Source organism: Amaranthus tricolor, chromosome 6 (genome assembly GCF_026212465.1).
Source record: "Amaranthus tricolor cultivar Red isolate AtriRed21 chromosome 6, ASM2621246v1, whole genome shotgun sequence".
Taxonomy (NCBI): domain Eukaryota; kingdom Viridiplantae; phylum Streptophyta; class Magnoliopsida; order Caryophyllales; family Amaranthaceae; genus Amaranthus; species Amaranthus tricolor.
Window position 1 is genome coordinate 10,286,050 of NC_080052.1, and position 17,500 is coordinate 10,303,549.

General features: G+C 32.0%; 1 protein-coding gene across 1 annotated transcript in view; it reads right to left on the bottom strand.

Annotated features, from left to right (window-relative positions):
• Window positions 1-9,395: 9,395 nt before the first annotated feature.
• The window catches only part of LOC130814905 (uncharacterized), an 8,185-nt gene continuing 80 nt past the window's right edge, over window positions 9,396-17,500 (bottom strand). The window contains exons 1-7 of the mRNA XM_057681174.1: window positions 17,202-17,500; window positions 16,235-16,581; window positions 15,294-15,479; window positions 14,611-14,709; window positions 14,334-14,405; window positions 14,106-14,219; window positions 9,396-11,143 (exon numbers count right to left, since the gene is read on the bottom strand). The exon at window positions 17,202-17,500 is cut by the window's right edge and continues 80 nt beyond it. Of these exons, the coding sequence (XP_057537157.1) occupies window positions 9,824-11,143; window positions 14,106-14,219; window positions 14,334-14,405; window positions 14,611-14,709; window positions 15,294-15,479; window positions 16,235-16,581; window positions 17,202-17,418 (2,355 nt within the window). The 5' untranslated portion in view covers window positions 17,419-17,500 and the 3' untranslated portion in view covers window positions 9,396-9,823. The remainder of the gene's footprint in view (window positions 11,144-14,105; window positions 14,220-14,333; window positions 14,406-14,610; window positions 14,710-15,293; window positions 15,480-16,234; window positions 16,582-17,201) is intronic.

A 17,500-nucleotide genomic window follows, 5' to 3' on the forward strand; every position in this document is an offset into this window, starting at 1 on the left:
ATAAAATTATTATAAAAATATATTAGAGGTCTAGAAGCTAAATAAATTGAGTTTTAGACTAGAAAGCTCAAGAAAAACAAGCCTATGGATTCTAACTAAATTGTTTGGCCAATGTACCGATAAACCGACATAAAATTATTAATGTCCTCAAATGTCCACGAAGAATTTGTCCAAGGGTCGTCATATGATCCTACTATGTATAGGAGTCACTCATAAAAATTTCATGTTCAAAATATTCCATTTATTATTTATTTCATATTTATCGTTTTTGGATTTACCGTTTTATTTAAAATTCACAAGGGTCCATATGGTCATATAAAACTTATCCAATAATCAAATTTCAAAACTACTTCCCATATAAGAGTCACATTAAAATTATAACTTGAAATAACTTCATTTAATAATTATTTCATATTTTAACATTTTACGTTTTATCGGTAAGTAGTCAAACACTTAGTTAAAACTCATTAAAAAATACTACAAGTTTATATTATGGTCCAAACTTAAAGGAAACATAATAACATGATTTTATAAACTATTTTATCCATTATGATTATATTTAACCACCTTTAATATATTAGAACATATTTTATTACTTAGAATTCCATAAATAACCAATTTAGTAAAATAACTTTAAGGAAATAAACCTAAATGATTTTCTAACTTTTATCTACTGCAAATTTTATACTAAATACATTCCTAAAGTAATCACACAAAATTCATTCATAACAATAACTTTACAAAAGCACCTCAAAACACCAATTCTATGCAATTTTACATAATAGAAAATTCATAAAATTTACATGCATGAACACTAAAGTAAAAATAAATAATAAAACATATATCCATCATTAATATCATATAAATAAGAAAATTTTAGATTGATATATTTTTCTTTTGTAACTTTAATTTAATATCGATTTCGGGTAATAATCACAATACTTGAAAATTTATAATATAAACATAGGAATAACATTTCGAACATTAGTGTATATAAAATATCATAAATTTTCAATTTATAAAATTCATAAAATTAAACTTATAATAAACACCTTATTTTTACTTTTAGCTCAAAAATGTGTTATTCTTACTTTAAGTCAACATGCAAGATATAAATTAAATCAATCTAACATATTGTCATATGTTTCACATATTCATGTAATTATAATATAAATGTCACATAGTAAGAGGTTAATAAGTATGTACCATAAGCCACCAAGGATGCAAGAGAAATAAAAAGAAATTAGAACTCCAAACTAAGAGAAGATAAGCTCCAAGAATAATCTTCAAGGTTTCAAGAATAATAATCCAAGCTCCCAAAATAATAACATTAGAACCTTACAAAAGTTGATGATTTTGGCTTAGGAATTGATAAGATCATTTTCTATCTTCATCTCTAACTCCAATTACAAATTTCACATTCAACTTAAAATCCAAATCTCTCACCATCATAAGTTCCTTTTCGAGATGTCTTACTAAAATGTTCCTAACCTCTAGCTCCGAACCCCAAATCCAATGATTCAAGTGTCTAATTGATCACAACTCTAAAACTCATATTTCTCAAGAACAAACTATAGTGTAAAAAGGAGTAGAAGGTGGTCGAAAATCCACAAAACAGAAGGTGTTTGAAATTGGCTTACTCTTAGTTGTCCGAAATATTTGAGGGCAAAACATAATCTTTCATGCTCCAATTAATGCAATTTTTGGGTCCAAAATGTGAGAAATATTGTGTACAAGATCACAATAAGGTTTATTTATGCATGCATGAAGGCAAAGATGGGTAAACACTTAAATTTTGTGTTCATGTATACAGTTGACTAAAAATAAACATCGAGTTGTGAATGTTTGCTTGAAGAAGAGGGGCTTATAAGCTTGTATACATGTGCATGTGAGGTATCAATGGAAAGCTCAAGATGTCTAAAATATTATAGCATAAAAATATGAGGCACTAATTAAGAGAATTTGGGAGAAAAGGAAAGATTTGTTGAAGGCATATAAGTTGCCTGAAATTGTTGAGATTAAAGGGTAGGGCGATGGGGAAGAATCTCTCATATTGGGTGGGATATAAGGGCGTGTGAGGTATCTCTAGAAAGGTTAGAGTATTAGAAAAAGTTTTCAAGTGGTAGCACTCAATTATATAGGGTATAGCTTAGGTAAATTAGGGTATCTTTCAAACTATGCAAAACTGTCATTTAGTCTAACTTTTGTAAAAATTTACACTCTTATGGTTAATTATACCACAAGCTACCTCAATCTAATGGTTTTGTATCTTCAATAACATGCATGTGGATGACATGGTAAAAGATGGGGTCAAAATATACGTATTTACTTTTTTTTAATAATTTTAGAAGTAAGATAATAGTTTTGAGAAAAATTCTAAAATACTTCTTTGTAGGAAATAGTATGCTTTTGTTTGAAAACAATATAAACCATAACCAAAAGTTGTTTTTAAATAGCAAATAACTATAATATCATTATAAAAACTTTTTTTTCATAATCTTTTCTAATTAAATAAATATATTTTCTTTATATTCAAATATAACTACTTTTATTAAATCACTTAAAATAAGCTTTATAAGTTTGTGAAGTCATTTGCAAATAATATAAAGTTTTCTAATAATAAACCAATTAATATATTTACCAAATCAACAAAGTTTTGAAGGAAATTCACGTTATTATAGTAAATCAAATTAACTTTAATAAAACTAAGTACATTGGAATCTTAACTTAAATATAATAATAACATTTAAGTAAATAAGACTTGATTTATTCAAACTTAAAAGTTAAAAAAAAAAAAATTCAAACTATCATTATGTTTGTTACTTATGGAAATAACTAGATAGGTTACTACCACTAATCCGTACTCAAAGCTTATTAAGCTAAGATTAAAAGAGGTTCTATTATAATAACCTATTAGAGTCGGTATTATAACATTTTAAAGTTGGTATTGAGTTGGCATTTTAACCTATTAAATTGTTATTTTAACCATAAGTTATTAACCTATTGAAATTGGTATAATAACCTATTACGATTGGTGTTTTAACCTTTTGTAGTTGGTTAAAACACCAAATTTAAAATCAACTTCAACAAGTTAACATCAACACCAAATTTATTAGGTTAAAATTTCAACTTTAGTATGTTAAAATACCAACTTCAATAGGTTAACAACTTAAGGTTAAAACAACAATTTAAAAAGGTTAAAATGCCAACTCTAAATACCAACTTTAATAGATTACAATACAAGTCTAAGAGGTTACCACTTTAATAAGCTATAACACCAACTCCAAATAAGTTATAATACTAACTCCAAATACCAACTTTAATAGGTTATAACACCTTCAAATACCAAAATAGGTTATAATACCAACTCTAATAGGTTATAATACCAACTTCAAAAGGTTATAACACCAACTCTAAATAGGGTTACATAACGCGTGTTTTTTATAGTTGTTTTTTTAGTAATAATGGGTCGGCCCATTTTGAAATCCGTCTTTTATAAAAACGGTCTCAATTAAGAATGTTCCCTTATAAAAAAGGGAGAAGAGTTACTAAAATAAACTTTATCCTGCATACCTTGGGGAGCTGTATAAAAGTCAATAAGTGTACCCTTAACTAGAAAGATAAATTTGTCCCAAATTCTTAAAAACGAAATAGAAGGTAAGTGCTATCTTGCAAAGATTTAGTCTTCCAAAAAAATAAATAAATTTACTCAATTTACTAAATGCATATTTATAAAAATAATGGCTTAAATTATTTTAAGATTCAAATAATCCAATCAAACTTTTTTTTTAATATGACAATGCATTGTGTTGTAATCACTTCCACAACCAATGTGAGATTTGTAGATTTAACATCAATATGAGAGTTTGAGTTCATAAAGATTGCATTGAGTTGCCCTTACTTTTGCCATTGATGTGGATAGATCAATTTGTATCATTATAGAGTATTTCTAAATTATAATCAACTTTATTTATATCCATATTTTGAGTTCATCATTGATGTGGGTTAAAAAACTCAAAATAATGGTGAATTACTAATACAAAATACTAAATCATTGGTGAATAGGAAGATAACTCAAAATTGAAGCATTGATGAAACATATAAGTTTGCTCTTCAAGATGTTACAAAGAGATTGAGTTTTTGTTATGTGCTTATTGGTTTATAATTGATATCAATTTCATTGGAAATCTTGTTAATTTATTTTTAAAGTTGTTTAAAATGTTGCAATACTAAAAATTAGTTTTTAAACATTCATCATCTAATAACTTAAATTAGATATTAATTAGCTGAAATTATTTGATAAATTAGACGTAATAATTTGATAAACTAAATTAAATCAAAATTTTTCAAGAGTTTTGATTTGTTTTCAATTAAACATCAGTTTGAATCATGTCGATTTTAGCCAGATTAAATTCAGTTTCATGCATAATTCTGGTAGGATATGACTCAGTTCAGTCACTATTAGGTTTGTGTAATCTCGGTCAATAATTATGTCTCGGATATAAAAATCGGTCGCAGTTCTAGTTTAATTTTATCTTTTTCAATTATCAATTGGTACCAGTGTGACATCAGTTTGGTTAATCGAGTTGAGAGTATGGGAACAAGCGGTTTTTCTTAGGGGGAACTAAGTTCATAGAGGAGCTAAGTATGAAAGAAAGAAAGAGAAGGGAGCTTATATGAAAATTGTGTAAGAGTGCTGCCCATTTTCATACTTAAAAAAGTTTTGAAAAATCACTAATGGGTCGAGGTATTATATCTTGATTGGGCTCTGGATAGTTTCCTAGCTAAATCTTTGTGTTCCTTTATTGTGTTTCTTTCTTCCATTCATGTTCAAATCTTTAATTCAGCAAAAGATTTGAAAAACACTCATACAATTTAATAGAACACACAGATTACAATTCACCTCCCTTCTTCTTTATCCATCTTAAAATAACATAGTTTAATACTGAAGAATTAATAAGGGTGATGGAATACTCTAAAAGAGAGAGGGTTGAATAGAGTATGACAACTTTTCAACTTTTTACTTATAACAAGTCAAGGCCTTTACAAGGTTATTCAAGACCTTGAAAACTAAAAACAAAAGTTATTTTGCGGAATAAGTTTTGGACTTATTATTTGAGCAAAGACAAAAATAGAATGTAAAGATGCGAAAATAAAGAACACAAAGATGTAAAGAGTTAAGTCCTTTAAAGGACCTAATCTCTACCTTAGAGCTTTTCCCCAACTATTCACTTTCCCCTTAGATTTTGGAAAACACTCTTTTTTCACTTTCCCCTTAGATTTCCAGATATAAGCTTTAGAAAGCGTTAATTTAAGTGAACTACAGATATTTCTTGTTCACTTTCTTTCTTACAAGCAATCAAATATTACTACTTAAGTTCAATAAATTACTCTAATGAATATTACAAGACAACTTTAAATGGTTAACTTGAATGTTGAGCATTAGAATAATTCTTGAATGATGATTGTTTTGAGACTTGAAAGAGTTTTAGCAATGTGTTTCTTTTTTATACTGATTAGTTACTTGTTATTTTCTTTCTTCTCTTTTATCTTCAATTTATATACTAATTGAAGCTTCGAATCCTTAACGGTAACTTGCTTTTTTTGACTTTGTCGAGGCCATAAAATTGCTATCGTATCTTTGTATCCAAGAAAATTTTTCTACAATAAAATGTGTTAGTATAAATCATATAAAGTAGTTGAAAATCAGAATATTATAAAATTTATATTTGCTTAGAATATTTCATTTGAATTTGGGGCAAGTATATGAAGTATTATCTCTTTTTATATGACAATCCTTAAGGAAATAAAATCAATTTAATATCTTATCATATATTTGAGATCTTACCAAAATAAATATAAAAATCATATATTGTGAGATCTTTCATAGAAGAACAAAGATATAAATCATACCTTTTGAGATCTTCTGTAGCCGTTGGAAGGACTTGATTTAGGCAACAAAATATGTACCAAATTATATAGCAAATGGCTACGTTGAAGATTCTTGCAATCTAAGTTTTTACATGCTAAGCAAATAAACAAATCATATAGAAATAATCACATGTACTTGATCAATAATAAACAACTAATAATGTCTTCTATCATAACATATCACGATTGATCGATCAAAGAGGTCAAGTCAACAAATACTATTTGTGTATTTTGTTGAGGAAACTTCAATTTAAGGCTTTCATATTTTGCTATTTTCAGTTTATCAAAAGCTAATATCTTTTTTTTTGTATAGGATAGACTTAAAAACGGGAAGGATTGAGGAGGGGCATGGAGAATCAAACTCAGATTGCTCAGGATAAATGCAGTTTACTCCAATTGAGACAAAACCTGATTATCGAAAATTCTAAGCTTTTGTAATAGGTTAAAGAAATAAAATATCATAATTTAATTTAATTTATATTTGATGTAAAATATCTATTTACAATTATCATAGTTAAAAAAATATTGTCGTGAATATTTTATAATTAAACTTAACTAAAATTAAAAGATTAATTTATTACATCAAATTAACAGTTGAGTTATATGATTTGATAACGAAAGTTTTTGAAAACAAAGAAATTTTAGCGTTGAAATTAAATCAAAAATTCTAAGAAATATAGTCCTCTTCAACAATCCTTCTACAAAAATAAAGTGAACTAACGGCCCGTTTGATACATTGTATTAGAGGGTGGTAATGGTAATAAAATTAAGTAATAAAAAATTTGGTTGTTTGGATGCCTTTAATGGTAATGGATGGTAATAAAATAAGGTAATGAAATTACCAAAAAGGGCCATTTTTATTACCATCAAACAACCTGGTATTAGGCTGTAATAGTAATGAAGTATTATTGTGGTAATAAAATAAGGTAATATTGTTTCGAGCTGAAGAAAAAAAATAATGAAGAAAAAAAAAGGTAATGTATGTAATTATCCAAAAAAATATTATTATTAAAAAAAGAATCATTAGATAGAATAATTTAGATACAATAATGCTTTTAGATACAAATATACGATAATGAAACTAAGAGTCATTACCATTTTTTATTACTAACAACCAAATGCAATCAATGGAATATTATCTTTCATTATCATTCTTTAGTCATGCACACCAAACAAAAGAATCTTCATTACCAATTCTCATATCCATTCCTTCATTACTATTGTCATTACAACATTTTATTTCCATTACTTCATTACCATCAACCAAACGGACAGTAAAAGTTGTGAAAACCTCCTTTTATATTTAGTTCTGAGCTTTTTGTTGACTGAAGGCACCCACTATAAAGAGACAAAATTTTATACTAGACGTTTGAAAAGGTGAATAACATAAAAGAATATGAAAAGATTGTTTATTAATCCCAATTCCCCACCTACAAACTAGAGAAACTTTTCAAACAAAGATGATAAAGAAAAAAGAGTGTAGGAAGCCAAAAAGAAGAGGATGAGAATAAAAGTATAGTAAACATGTCCATGACAACAAATAAATCATCTATTCATTCAAATTCAAATTCAAATTCATTCAAGTAAACATAAATATTTTTTGTCTGGTTATAAGGATCGGACTAGATGATAGAATTCTCTAAGAATATTCATTTTGCAATTTCTATATTTAACCGATGATTCAAAAAAAATTCTTATCAAAATCTATTTAATTTAACTACACGAGCTATGAGCCTTTGAGAATGAAAGCGAGAATAAGAAAAATCTTTATACGCAAAGATGCACAAATTTCAAACCTATAACTTAAGAATTGTAGAACTCTTTGCGATACTACAACCAAAGAAATACAAAAAAGAATCATAAAGGCAAAACTGATAAACAAGGCAAGGTAACTATTGATAATAGTGGCACACGAATAAGGTGTTTCCAAGTTGTTTTTATTCATAGTCAAGTCTCTAGAATGAAGCAACTTGTTCATGTTACTCCCAATTTGCTCCATCCACTTTTTTCAGGCTTATCACGACTTCTCTTTCAACCTTGATATTTTTCAATTTTCTTTCACATGTACACAAACCATCTCTGTTGCAAATCAAGGTCCACCTATGTTTTAAAATTGGGATGAATTATTATTTATGACTTGTTTTATCCAAAGACATCAACAACACCATACAAGGGTAGCTTTTGTGTGGATTATATCAAGCCATCATTCAATCTTATTTGCAACACTAGTTCATCCTCAACAATTATCAGCAACTAAACAAATTTCTTTCCCCTTGGTTTATTTATGTTTTAGTTTTATTTTCCGAAGCCTTAGTTTATTTAGGATGTTTTAGTTGTATTTAATTTCTGTTATTTAACTTGTAGTATTTAGATTTATAGTTGTGTGTTTCCTAGCTAAGTGTTAGTTTAATTTAGTTAAATGTGTTAGAATATAGTTGTGTGTGTTTTGCATGCTGATTTGTAATAGAGGCGCATGGTTTTAAAGAGAACTCAAAGCAAGGAGCTATCAACACTAGTCCAAGACACACGTCCAATGTGTGACGCCAATCAACTCAAATCCAAGTGGAAATTATGTGATAAACATGGAAAGAATCAGTTGAAGACCACGGGATCATTGAACCACATGTAACCACCCACTTTCTCAAATAACTCACTTGTTTAAAAAAAACTTTCAACTATCTAGAAGTGAAAGACTTGATTGGAAGTTATTTCATCATCATGGTAGAAGTGGAAGATCATGGCTAGAAGTTATATCATCATGGAGGGAAGTTACATGCATCATGGAGAATATGGAAAAAAAAGAAGTTATTTGCTAGTAGAGAACATGAAGGAAGTTACAAACCGGTTTGTTTGAACAAACTGTGCACACCATTAGGGTTTAGGAATTCTAGAAGTTATTTTCTATGTTTGTCTTTTTCTATAAATAGCTTATTTTGTATTTCATTTATTTATGTTTCACATCCCGATTGCACTTGTGTCTTAAGAGCCTCTTAGCTAGCTAAATGAATTTTTAGTGAGTTTTAAGTTTAATTAGCCAAATTATCCTCCTTTAAAATTTTCTCCGAAAATACACAAAAAATACCAAAAATTGTTCCTTTCTCATTCGACATTCACACGCCCATTAATACCTTCATTGTTTCTTCACGTGTTCTCGTTGTTAGCTTGTAAGTTTCCCTAGTGTGTAGGCGATCTTACAACAATCTCAATCTACTATCATGTAACTGTGTAAAAATAGATGCAACCCTTAGGCTCTCTCAACCACTTTAACATTTGCATCGTAATAGAAATTTGCTTTCAAACCTAGTGGAAGGATCAATTCCCTTCCTTCCTCTTGCCAATAGGAAATGCGCCTTACTCCATTTATTCATTTTCAGACTCCTATTCGTCACTTATCATTGAGTGAAACGATGATACATATTACTCTTTGCAGATCCTTCAACAAAGTTTGTATATGTTAGTGTCATTTCTTACGTTATTTATTAGTTAAGGAAAAACAGCAATTATAAAGAAATCCATGAGCTTAAATCATCTTTGCAAATAAATAGTATAGCACTATAGCTCCAGCCTTCGCCAAATTACAACAGGTAGTTAAACCAAATGATAATTGATCTAGTACTAAGCATTAATAATAGTAGACTCTCGGCAGATGAAATGAAAACCCTGATCATACAGACAGTCAACAGCATCAACTGGGTCTTGTTCCAGCATCCACGTTTCCTAAATAGGAGACATTCCTAACTAAAGAAAGAACAGAAATTGCAAGTTCTCGTAAAACTCTACTAACTAGAAAATACTACTAGTCTCTTGATAACGGAAGACTACAACATACTAATCAACAAGATTGGTAAATGCTTCTTCAAAGCACCGATTCAGCATCAGAACTTTTATAAAGTTAACGTGGTGCTGTGTATACCTGCTGAGATGCATCATACGGTGGATAGCCAGGCTGAGGTTGGGGTGACAAGGTTTTGCCATACGCACCAGGTGCACCAACAGGAGCACTAGCATACCCACCCGATTGCGGAGCTGCAGCTGATTGATCGTAACCTGGTTGTGCCACAGCCGGCAGCCCATAGCCTTGTGCAACCGCAGCTGGTTGCGCATAGCCTTGCTGTGCCGCAGCGGGCTGCGCATAACCTTGTTGTGCCGCAGTAGGGGCAGCAGCATAACCTTGTTGTCCTGCAGCTGCAGCATAAGCTGATGGGTCAACCTGGCCCTGATACCCATAACTGGCGGCACTAGTAGCAGATGCAGAATGATCACTGTAGCCTGGTTGTGATGTTGGGTATTGACCATATGCAGCGGTCGAACCAGCAGTTTGAGTGTAACCAGTGGGCTGTTGCCCATATGGAGGATTAGGTTGGGCTGTTTGTTGTGGATAATTAGCTGCATTAGGCTGTGTCTGCATATAACCATCATTTGCTACTGGTGCAGAACCATAAGGAGCTTGTGAATATTGCTGCTGCGGAGGAACATTTTGGCCATAAGATTGAGCTACAGAGACAGGAGCCTGATAAGGTGCATCAGCAGCAGGCTGACTTGCTTGGGGAGGGGCATAACCCTGAGGAGGGGCAGCCTGAGTGGGCATGCCATAAGTTGGAGGCCTATTGTACTGATGGGGTGCATAGCCTTGTGCTGCATAAGGCTGCTGCTGCTGGTGGTGCGGCTGCTGCATTGCAGCTTGTGCATCATATTTTGGCTCCCCATATCCATGACCATAACCCTGAGCTGGTGGTGCAGTTTGGGAGTATGGATTAGGAGCATATTCTGCACCTCGAGGCTGGGCATAATTATAATTAGCCTGAGAATGAGGGGGAGGTGCCATTGATGGACCAGATGCATGATAACCTGGCATGTGTGTTGAGTGTGAATTTGATCCAGGAGCATTAGCTGCGTGCCCACCACCTTGTCCATAATAGTCATACCCACCGCTATGAGATGGTTGTCCCTGAGATGGCGGTCTGTGCTCCCAAGAGCCAAAGCCACTTCTTGGGGGTCCCTGTGGAGGATAATTACCATAAGGCTGAGGTGCAAACTGCTGATTCTGAGAAGGGTAAGGACCTCGCTGATGATAATCATATGGCATCGACTGAGAAGGATGAGGACCACGAGAGCCCCATTGAGGCACACCGCCAGGACCACGAGAATGATATCCCTGTTGGTTGTAGCCACCAGGCCCACCACTAGCAAGCTGTGATGGTCTTCCAGGCAGCTAGTGAAATTTACAAAAGAAGAATCACAGTTAATTTTTTCATAAAATGGACTGATTGATTAGATATACGTTTATATACCAACAGAAAATGCTTATTAAACAAATCAATAGCATAATGCAAACTGCTAGGTGATCACAAATGAAAATATGGAGCATCAATCATATCAAAGATGCAACATTAGCAGCATTAAGCAGCAACAGACACAGTATCCATAAAAAGTGAGTCAAAACTGAGTGACAACAGAGCATCCAGACAGGAGAAAGTTGAACCTACAGTCATTCATTCATACTCTATCACACAGATTAACCATGCACATATACCACAGATTAAATTAGCATGTCATTAAAAATCCATTTGAATAAAGCACGCCTCGGTATACAAAAATATAAATACATATAAGTGATAGCGGAAAACTTCAACTCAAAACCTTTTTGAACTCAATCATCACGGTTACTTGCAGCATATTGACATATGTTCAAATAATTGTGCTTCCATTACAAAATATAATACAATGAATGACTTAAGAAAACAGGGCAAATTCTCTACTAACCATCACCTCGAGTAACTAACATGAACAACAAACGGAAACCATATGTTTATTTAGAAAAGCAATGGCAACAAGCTTCCATGAGACGGAGAGGTAATAAAAATTTATCAAAACCTGAATAGTCACCTATACATGAAAATACATGCCTTACATTCTCCAAGTATCTGCCTGAAATTAACAATAAACTGCATGGGGTGAAATATAATCTCTGAAATATGAAGACAAATACAGCTCTTTCATCTATCATCAACATGGGACTTGATAATTAACACTCTCATTCATATACACAGGAACACTATAGGCTAGAATTGATTTCTATAAATACATATTTTTTCAAAATGGGGCACCATAGAACACTGAGGTCCACACAACATACTCTTGGTAAAAATCATTTGTTTTCAGTTTCCAAGTCTCAAAGCAATCTTACCAACTATTAAAATCCAGCAATTGTGAGACTTAACGCCTGATACCTCTCTTCGGAAGACGACACTGAAAATGGTTGTCTATTGATACACCAAGAAACGAATGCTGACCGCATTTGGAAGGAAATAGCCATATCTGCATTTTTAAAGCCAACCAGTTCGCAGTCGGAACTTTCAACATATATAAAGATACCAACCCACACTTGGATGGAATACAAATTGTTTCCAAATGCAACAAGTGATCTTGGCATGGATCATGTATCAATTTTTGCAAAGCTCTCGCAAATGTCACTCATATATAGATCTCCCTCTAGTCAAAATAATCTACATTATAAGGATGCCCCCCCTCCCTCCCTCCCTTCAAACAAAGATCACCAATTACCAGGATATGAAGACTACTCATCACAAATAAATGCAACTTCTTCATTAGCCTGGTTCACACCACTGATAATCATCCATAAAACAGGCATGAAAGATATTCCAAAAGTAACAGCAGCATACACGAACCTAATTCAAGCTTATCATAAGGTAAAGCATAGGACTAAACAGCACATCACTTTAACATAAAGATTTAAAATCAGAATAAAGTTTTGTTAATGTAATCTGAATATTTGTAAATTCTTATCATAATGAAAGAATCCTCAGGATCAACACAAACTGAAACCCCAAGAACCACTTCAAGAGATACTAATAGTTTAATCCGTTGTTGAAGAGAAATTACTCAACTCATAAAAGTCAGCTATAAGCATCACGTTAAAAGAAAAGGATCAAACACAAGTAAAAATGAAGCTTAAAATGATGGAGATTTTAAGAACTTGAACTACATCTATTACTAAACTAAAATCAGAACTTCTCATTTCTCTTCACCTACTTCTCCTTCATTTTTTTTCCTATCCTACTAATTTAAAATTATCTTAACAATTGCTTTTCCGTCTGAGTAGAGTTCTTATTTTTCACAAAATTACTATTTTTCACTATCAAAAGTTTTTGCCAATAACATTTTAGGGACAACTAAATCGACATTTGCAAGAATCGCTGCATTCCATGAGCCAAAAAACTAGTTTATAATCTCAAGTACTAAATAAATATGGTAGCTCTCTTGAAGAAAACAGGCCAAACAGATTTACATTGTTTTACAATATGTAGGAGGAAAGCGTACAAACTACGCTGTCATAACAAGAATTAAAGGAAGACAACCGCTTATAAGTACAGCCTCAAATCTAACCAACATTGATCAACATCCTTTTGGGGCGGAAAGCAACACCAACCTATGGTTCTAATATTTTTTTGTGGGCACACCTACTTGACTTCACATTTACACGTTGGGTAGCACAGGAGTTTAGCCTATTTTAGAAAATGAGATCCTATTTTAATTAGGTTTGATATTTCAATTTTCCTTTTATAGTAAAGATAAAACTAACTCAAACCAAAAAATATTTGATTTTAATTTACAATCTGAATTCGAACCAAATTATAGAAAGTCCAAAGACCAAAATCTTTTTTTTTTTTTGATCGGTTTGGATTGGTTCAATTTGTGGGTTTAATCTGAATAACTTTCACCCTTACGTAAAATCATGAAGCTAAAGTGCAATACTAGTTTGGCACTTATTCAAAATAAGAACAAGTGCCATTTAAGAAAAGTTAATCACATCCAATTACTAAATCATCCTCAACAGAACATGTGAATTTCAGAGTTGTCACATACTTGTACAGTGTTAAAGCAAACACTTCAATTGGATTGGAGCAACAGGCATGATATATTCAAGAATCCCATCATATGCTGACCTAACGTTAATGTGAGACCCTTAACTTAGACATTACATCTAGCATAATAATCTTTGATCATAACCTCAGAATATGACCAATCACATAAACATAAACATAAAAATAACCTCAGATTATGACCAATCACATAACATCTAGCAAATATAATGCATTGTGGACTAACATCAATTGCATAATCATAAACTTCACAAAATGACCATTGAGTACCTGAGCCATAACCTCCTTGATAAGTTCCCTAGCCACTTCGATTTGTTTTTTATCACCCGTCACTTTCACTTTCTTCTCTTTTGATGATTCCCCAGGAATATTTTGTGGTATCAACTACAAGAAAAGCAAACATAAGTGAACTTTATTTTTTAACATACACAATTAGACAACATCTACTATGCTTGATTACTACATTCAAACATGACACTTATCAGCCGTATGTAGTACCTGAATACGAGCACCAGATCTTGTCTGCAAATTCCTAATTGTTTCTCCACCTTTGCCTATTATTAAACCAACCTGCATGATAAACTTGCTGACTTTAGATAGTCCAAGAAAGGGTTTCCGACCCGTTGAGTATGGAGAAGATAAAAATAGACATATCAGCTTGATATTTTACATAAATAAATCAAACCCTAGCAGTCTGTAAAGCAAAAAGTTAAAATTTTCAATAATGAAAATAGCTAATAATTATGTTGTAAACAGAGAAGCGAATTAGATTTACTTTGTCACCGGGAACAGGTATCTCAATTTCTACAGATCCAGCTGTTATTGCGGCAGAAAACCCCCTAGCCACAAGGGCTGGTGAACCCCCTGCATCAGCCTGCAGAAAATGTACAAACGTGATGCACATAAAGTAAAACTAACTCAACTAATGCAACACAGAGATAGCAGTTATTACATGTAAATTCAAACAGTAGTCTTGGTTATTCACATTGTTTATTTCCACACATAATTAAGATATTGGTACTGTAAATTCACCATAAGCAATTACAAACTACAAAAGAATGATTTTACCTTAAGATAATACTCATTTTAGGAGATAAAAGTTCATACGAATTCAGGTTATTACATCTATCAGTTTCAATCACATATAATATATATATATATATATATATATATATATATATGCATTTTGAAAAATCCAAGAAAAGACAAAATTTTAATAGTTCTGAGATTCTTACATAAGGTCTCTATAAAAAAGAAGGAAGGATGTGCAAGGTAATGACTAATGGTCCAATGGACAAACATTTTTGCAGTCCAAAAATATTCAAGGTACAAGCCATATGACCATCCCAGTTGAAAACATCCACAAGGGGGCAAGTGAAAAATGACTCAACTGGAGAACAATAATAACAAGAAACATAATAGCACAAGAGATAACAGAATAAATGCAATGAATCACACCTCTGCAATAACATCCTTTATTAATTTCTCTGCCTTGTTCAAACTTTCTGGTGTCCCTACAAGTTCAACTGGCCTGGTTGCAGACTGTGGATCAGCATCAGCATCTCGTGTAATTTGAATTTTAGCCCCAGAATTAATCTGTAAATATTTGATTGTATCTCCAGATTTTCCTATAAGAACACCAACCTGAAACATTGCAGAATCAAAACTAAAAAGCATCAGCATACCAGTTTCCCAAGTAATACAACCCAAACGTAGTAATCCAGCTTAACCTTACAATATTTAACATAAAATAAAGGAAAAATCAATATTTTTCCTGTGAAGAAGCAGCGAAAAGATATATATTCATATATTTGAAGTTTGAACACATATTTAATCACAATATTCCCTTCTGTATGACTAAATATATGTTCAGCACCAAATCTGAATCACAACAATGCAAACCTATTAGAATGAAGATATAGTTCTCTAAGTCACAAACGAAAGTGCATCTTATATAAGAGTATGCAACGGAACAATTTAAGAAAAATCTAGACATCCACATATTTTTATTTTTATTCTGAAGAGCCTTCATTGCTATTTCCACTTTAAAGCAGAAAAAAAAATCCACATATTAGCATAAATGAAAACACAAAAATAGCAGATTCACAGGAAATTACTCTCAACTACGCTGAGTAGGTAAGTAATGATAGATTTAGATAAGGACCGTATCAACCCTATCCCAAATATAAACATCCTTCGTCTCTAATAATTCTCTGGTTCAAGAGATTTTTATACTGTTAATAATACAGCATTGTAGGTTTTATAAAACAGCTTTAGAAACAAGAATGAAATATCAAACAATAAACTAACTTTATTAAATTCTTGACAGTATTGAGGATCAGGAACAACTGAGATAGGAAAGCAAAACAACAAAATACAAACAAGGTACAAGACATAACCTTATTATTCGGAATCTCAATTCTCCTAGAACCGCTTCTAGTACCAGAATCAGAATGATTTTCAAGATCACCACCAGCATCTTCTGTTGCAATAGTTTCTTCACCTTCTAGTGGAACATTCTCAGAAACAGGTATCGCATTTGCCTTCCCTTCAGGTTTATTCTCTTGACCAATAACTTTCTCTTCACCCTCAGCTGTAGGTTGATCTACATTCAACTCTTCAGAGGGCACCTCTTTCGCACCCTCACCGCCTGTCTGATCTTCAACAGCTACTTCATTACTCTCAACAGCTGCTTCGGCATTCTCATTCCCGTTATTCTCTTCCCGCTTGTGTCCGTTCTCACTCACTGTATTCATAACACCAACATACTACATAAATTCCCAAACCAATTAAACCTAATACAACTACTATACTAACTCAAAAGATGTACACAACAGTTTCTTGTTATTCTAATTTCAAATCTTGAAGCTCCAACACCAATCATCTGTTGTCATTAACCCTTCACAAAAATCAAGGGGTCTAGGTTAACAATCGATACACTGATAGCTTTAACGATTACATTACTAATGTGTCTCGTTGTCAATTTACAAATGAATATCTAATATTGACATCGATGATTCCACGCACAGTCAATCTACAAAAGAAAATTAGTCCAAGAAAAGATATGTGCAGTTCCAAATGAAAAGTTCAAAATTAGAGAACCGAATAAACAATAACAAGATAAATATACAACCATAAAATCATTAAAACATCTAGTTCACAGATTAAGGAGTTCACAAAATCACAAAAACACTAACATATGCAAAATCATAATAGCAGAAACGCATGCTAAATTTGTACCGCATTAAAAATTTTCATAAACAAAATAAAAATTTTCGATATCAAATCTTGCAGAAAAACCATTTTCAAAATGAAAAAAAAAAAAAAAAAAAAAAAAAAAAAAAAAAAAAAAAAACTCAGACAAACCTAAAGAATCAGTTTTTTCGTCCAAGCGAGGACGTTTAGAAGGTTCTTCATCACCATTATTACTCTCAACATTCGTATCGCGTTCACTGTCAACCTTCGCGGTTGAATCCGGTTGCACCGCATCAGAAGAAAAATCTTCGTTATCTTCGAGTTTTCGTTTATGATTATTATCAATAGGAGCTTGAGGAGTGACTGTAACAACCTCTTCTTCCGCCATTGATGGATCTCGAAGAAGTAATTGGAGTATGCAGAATTAGGGTTTACAACGCGGGAGATGAAAGATAGATAAAATGACAAAG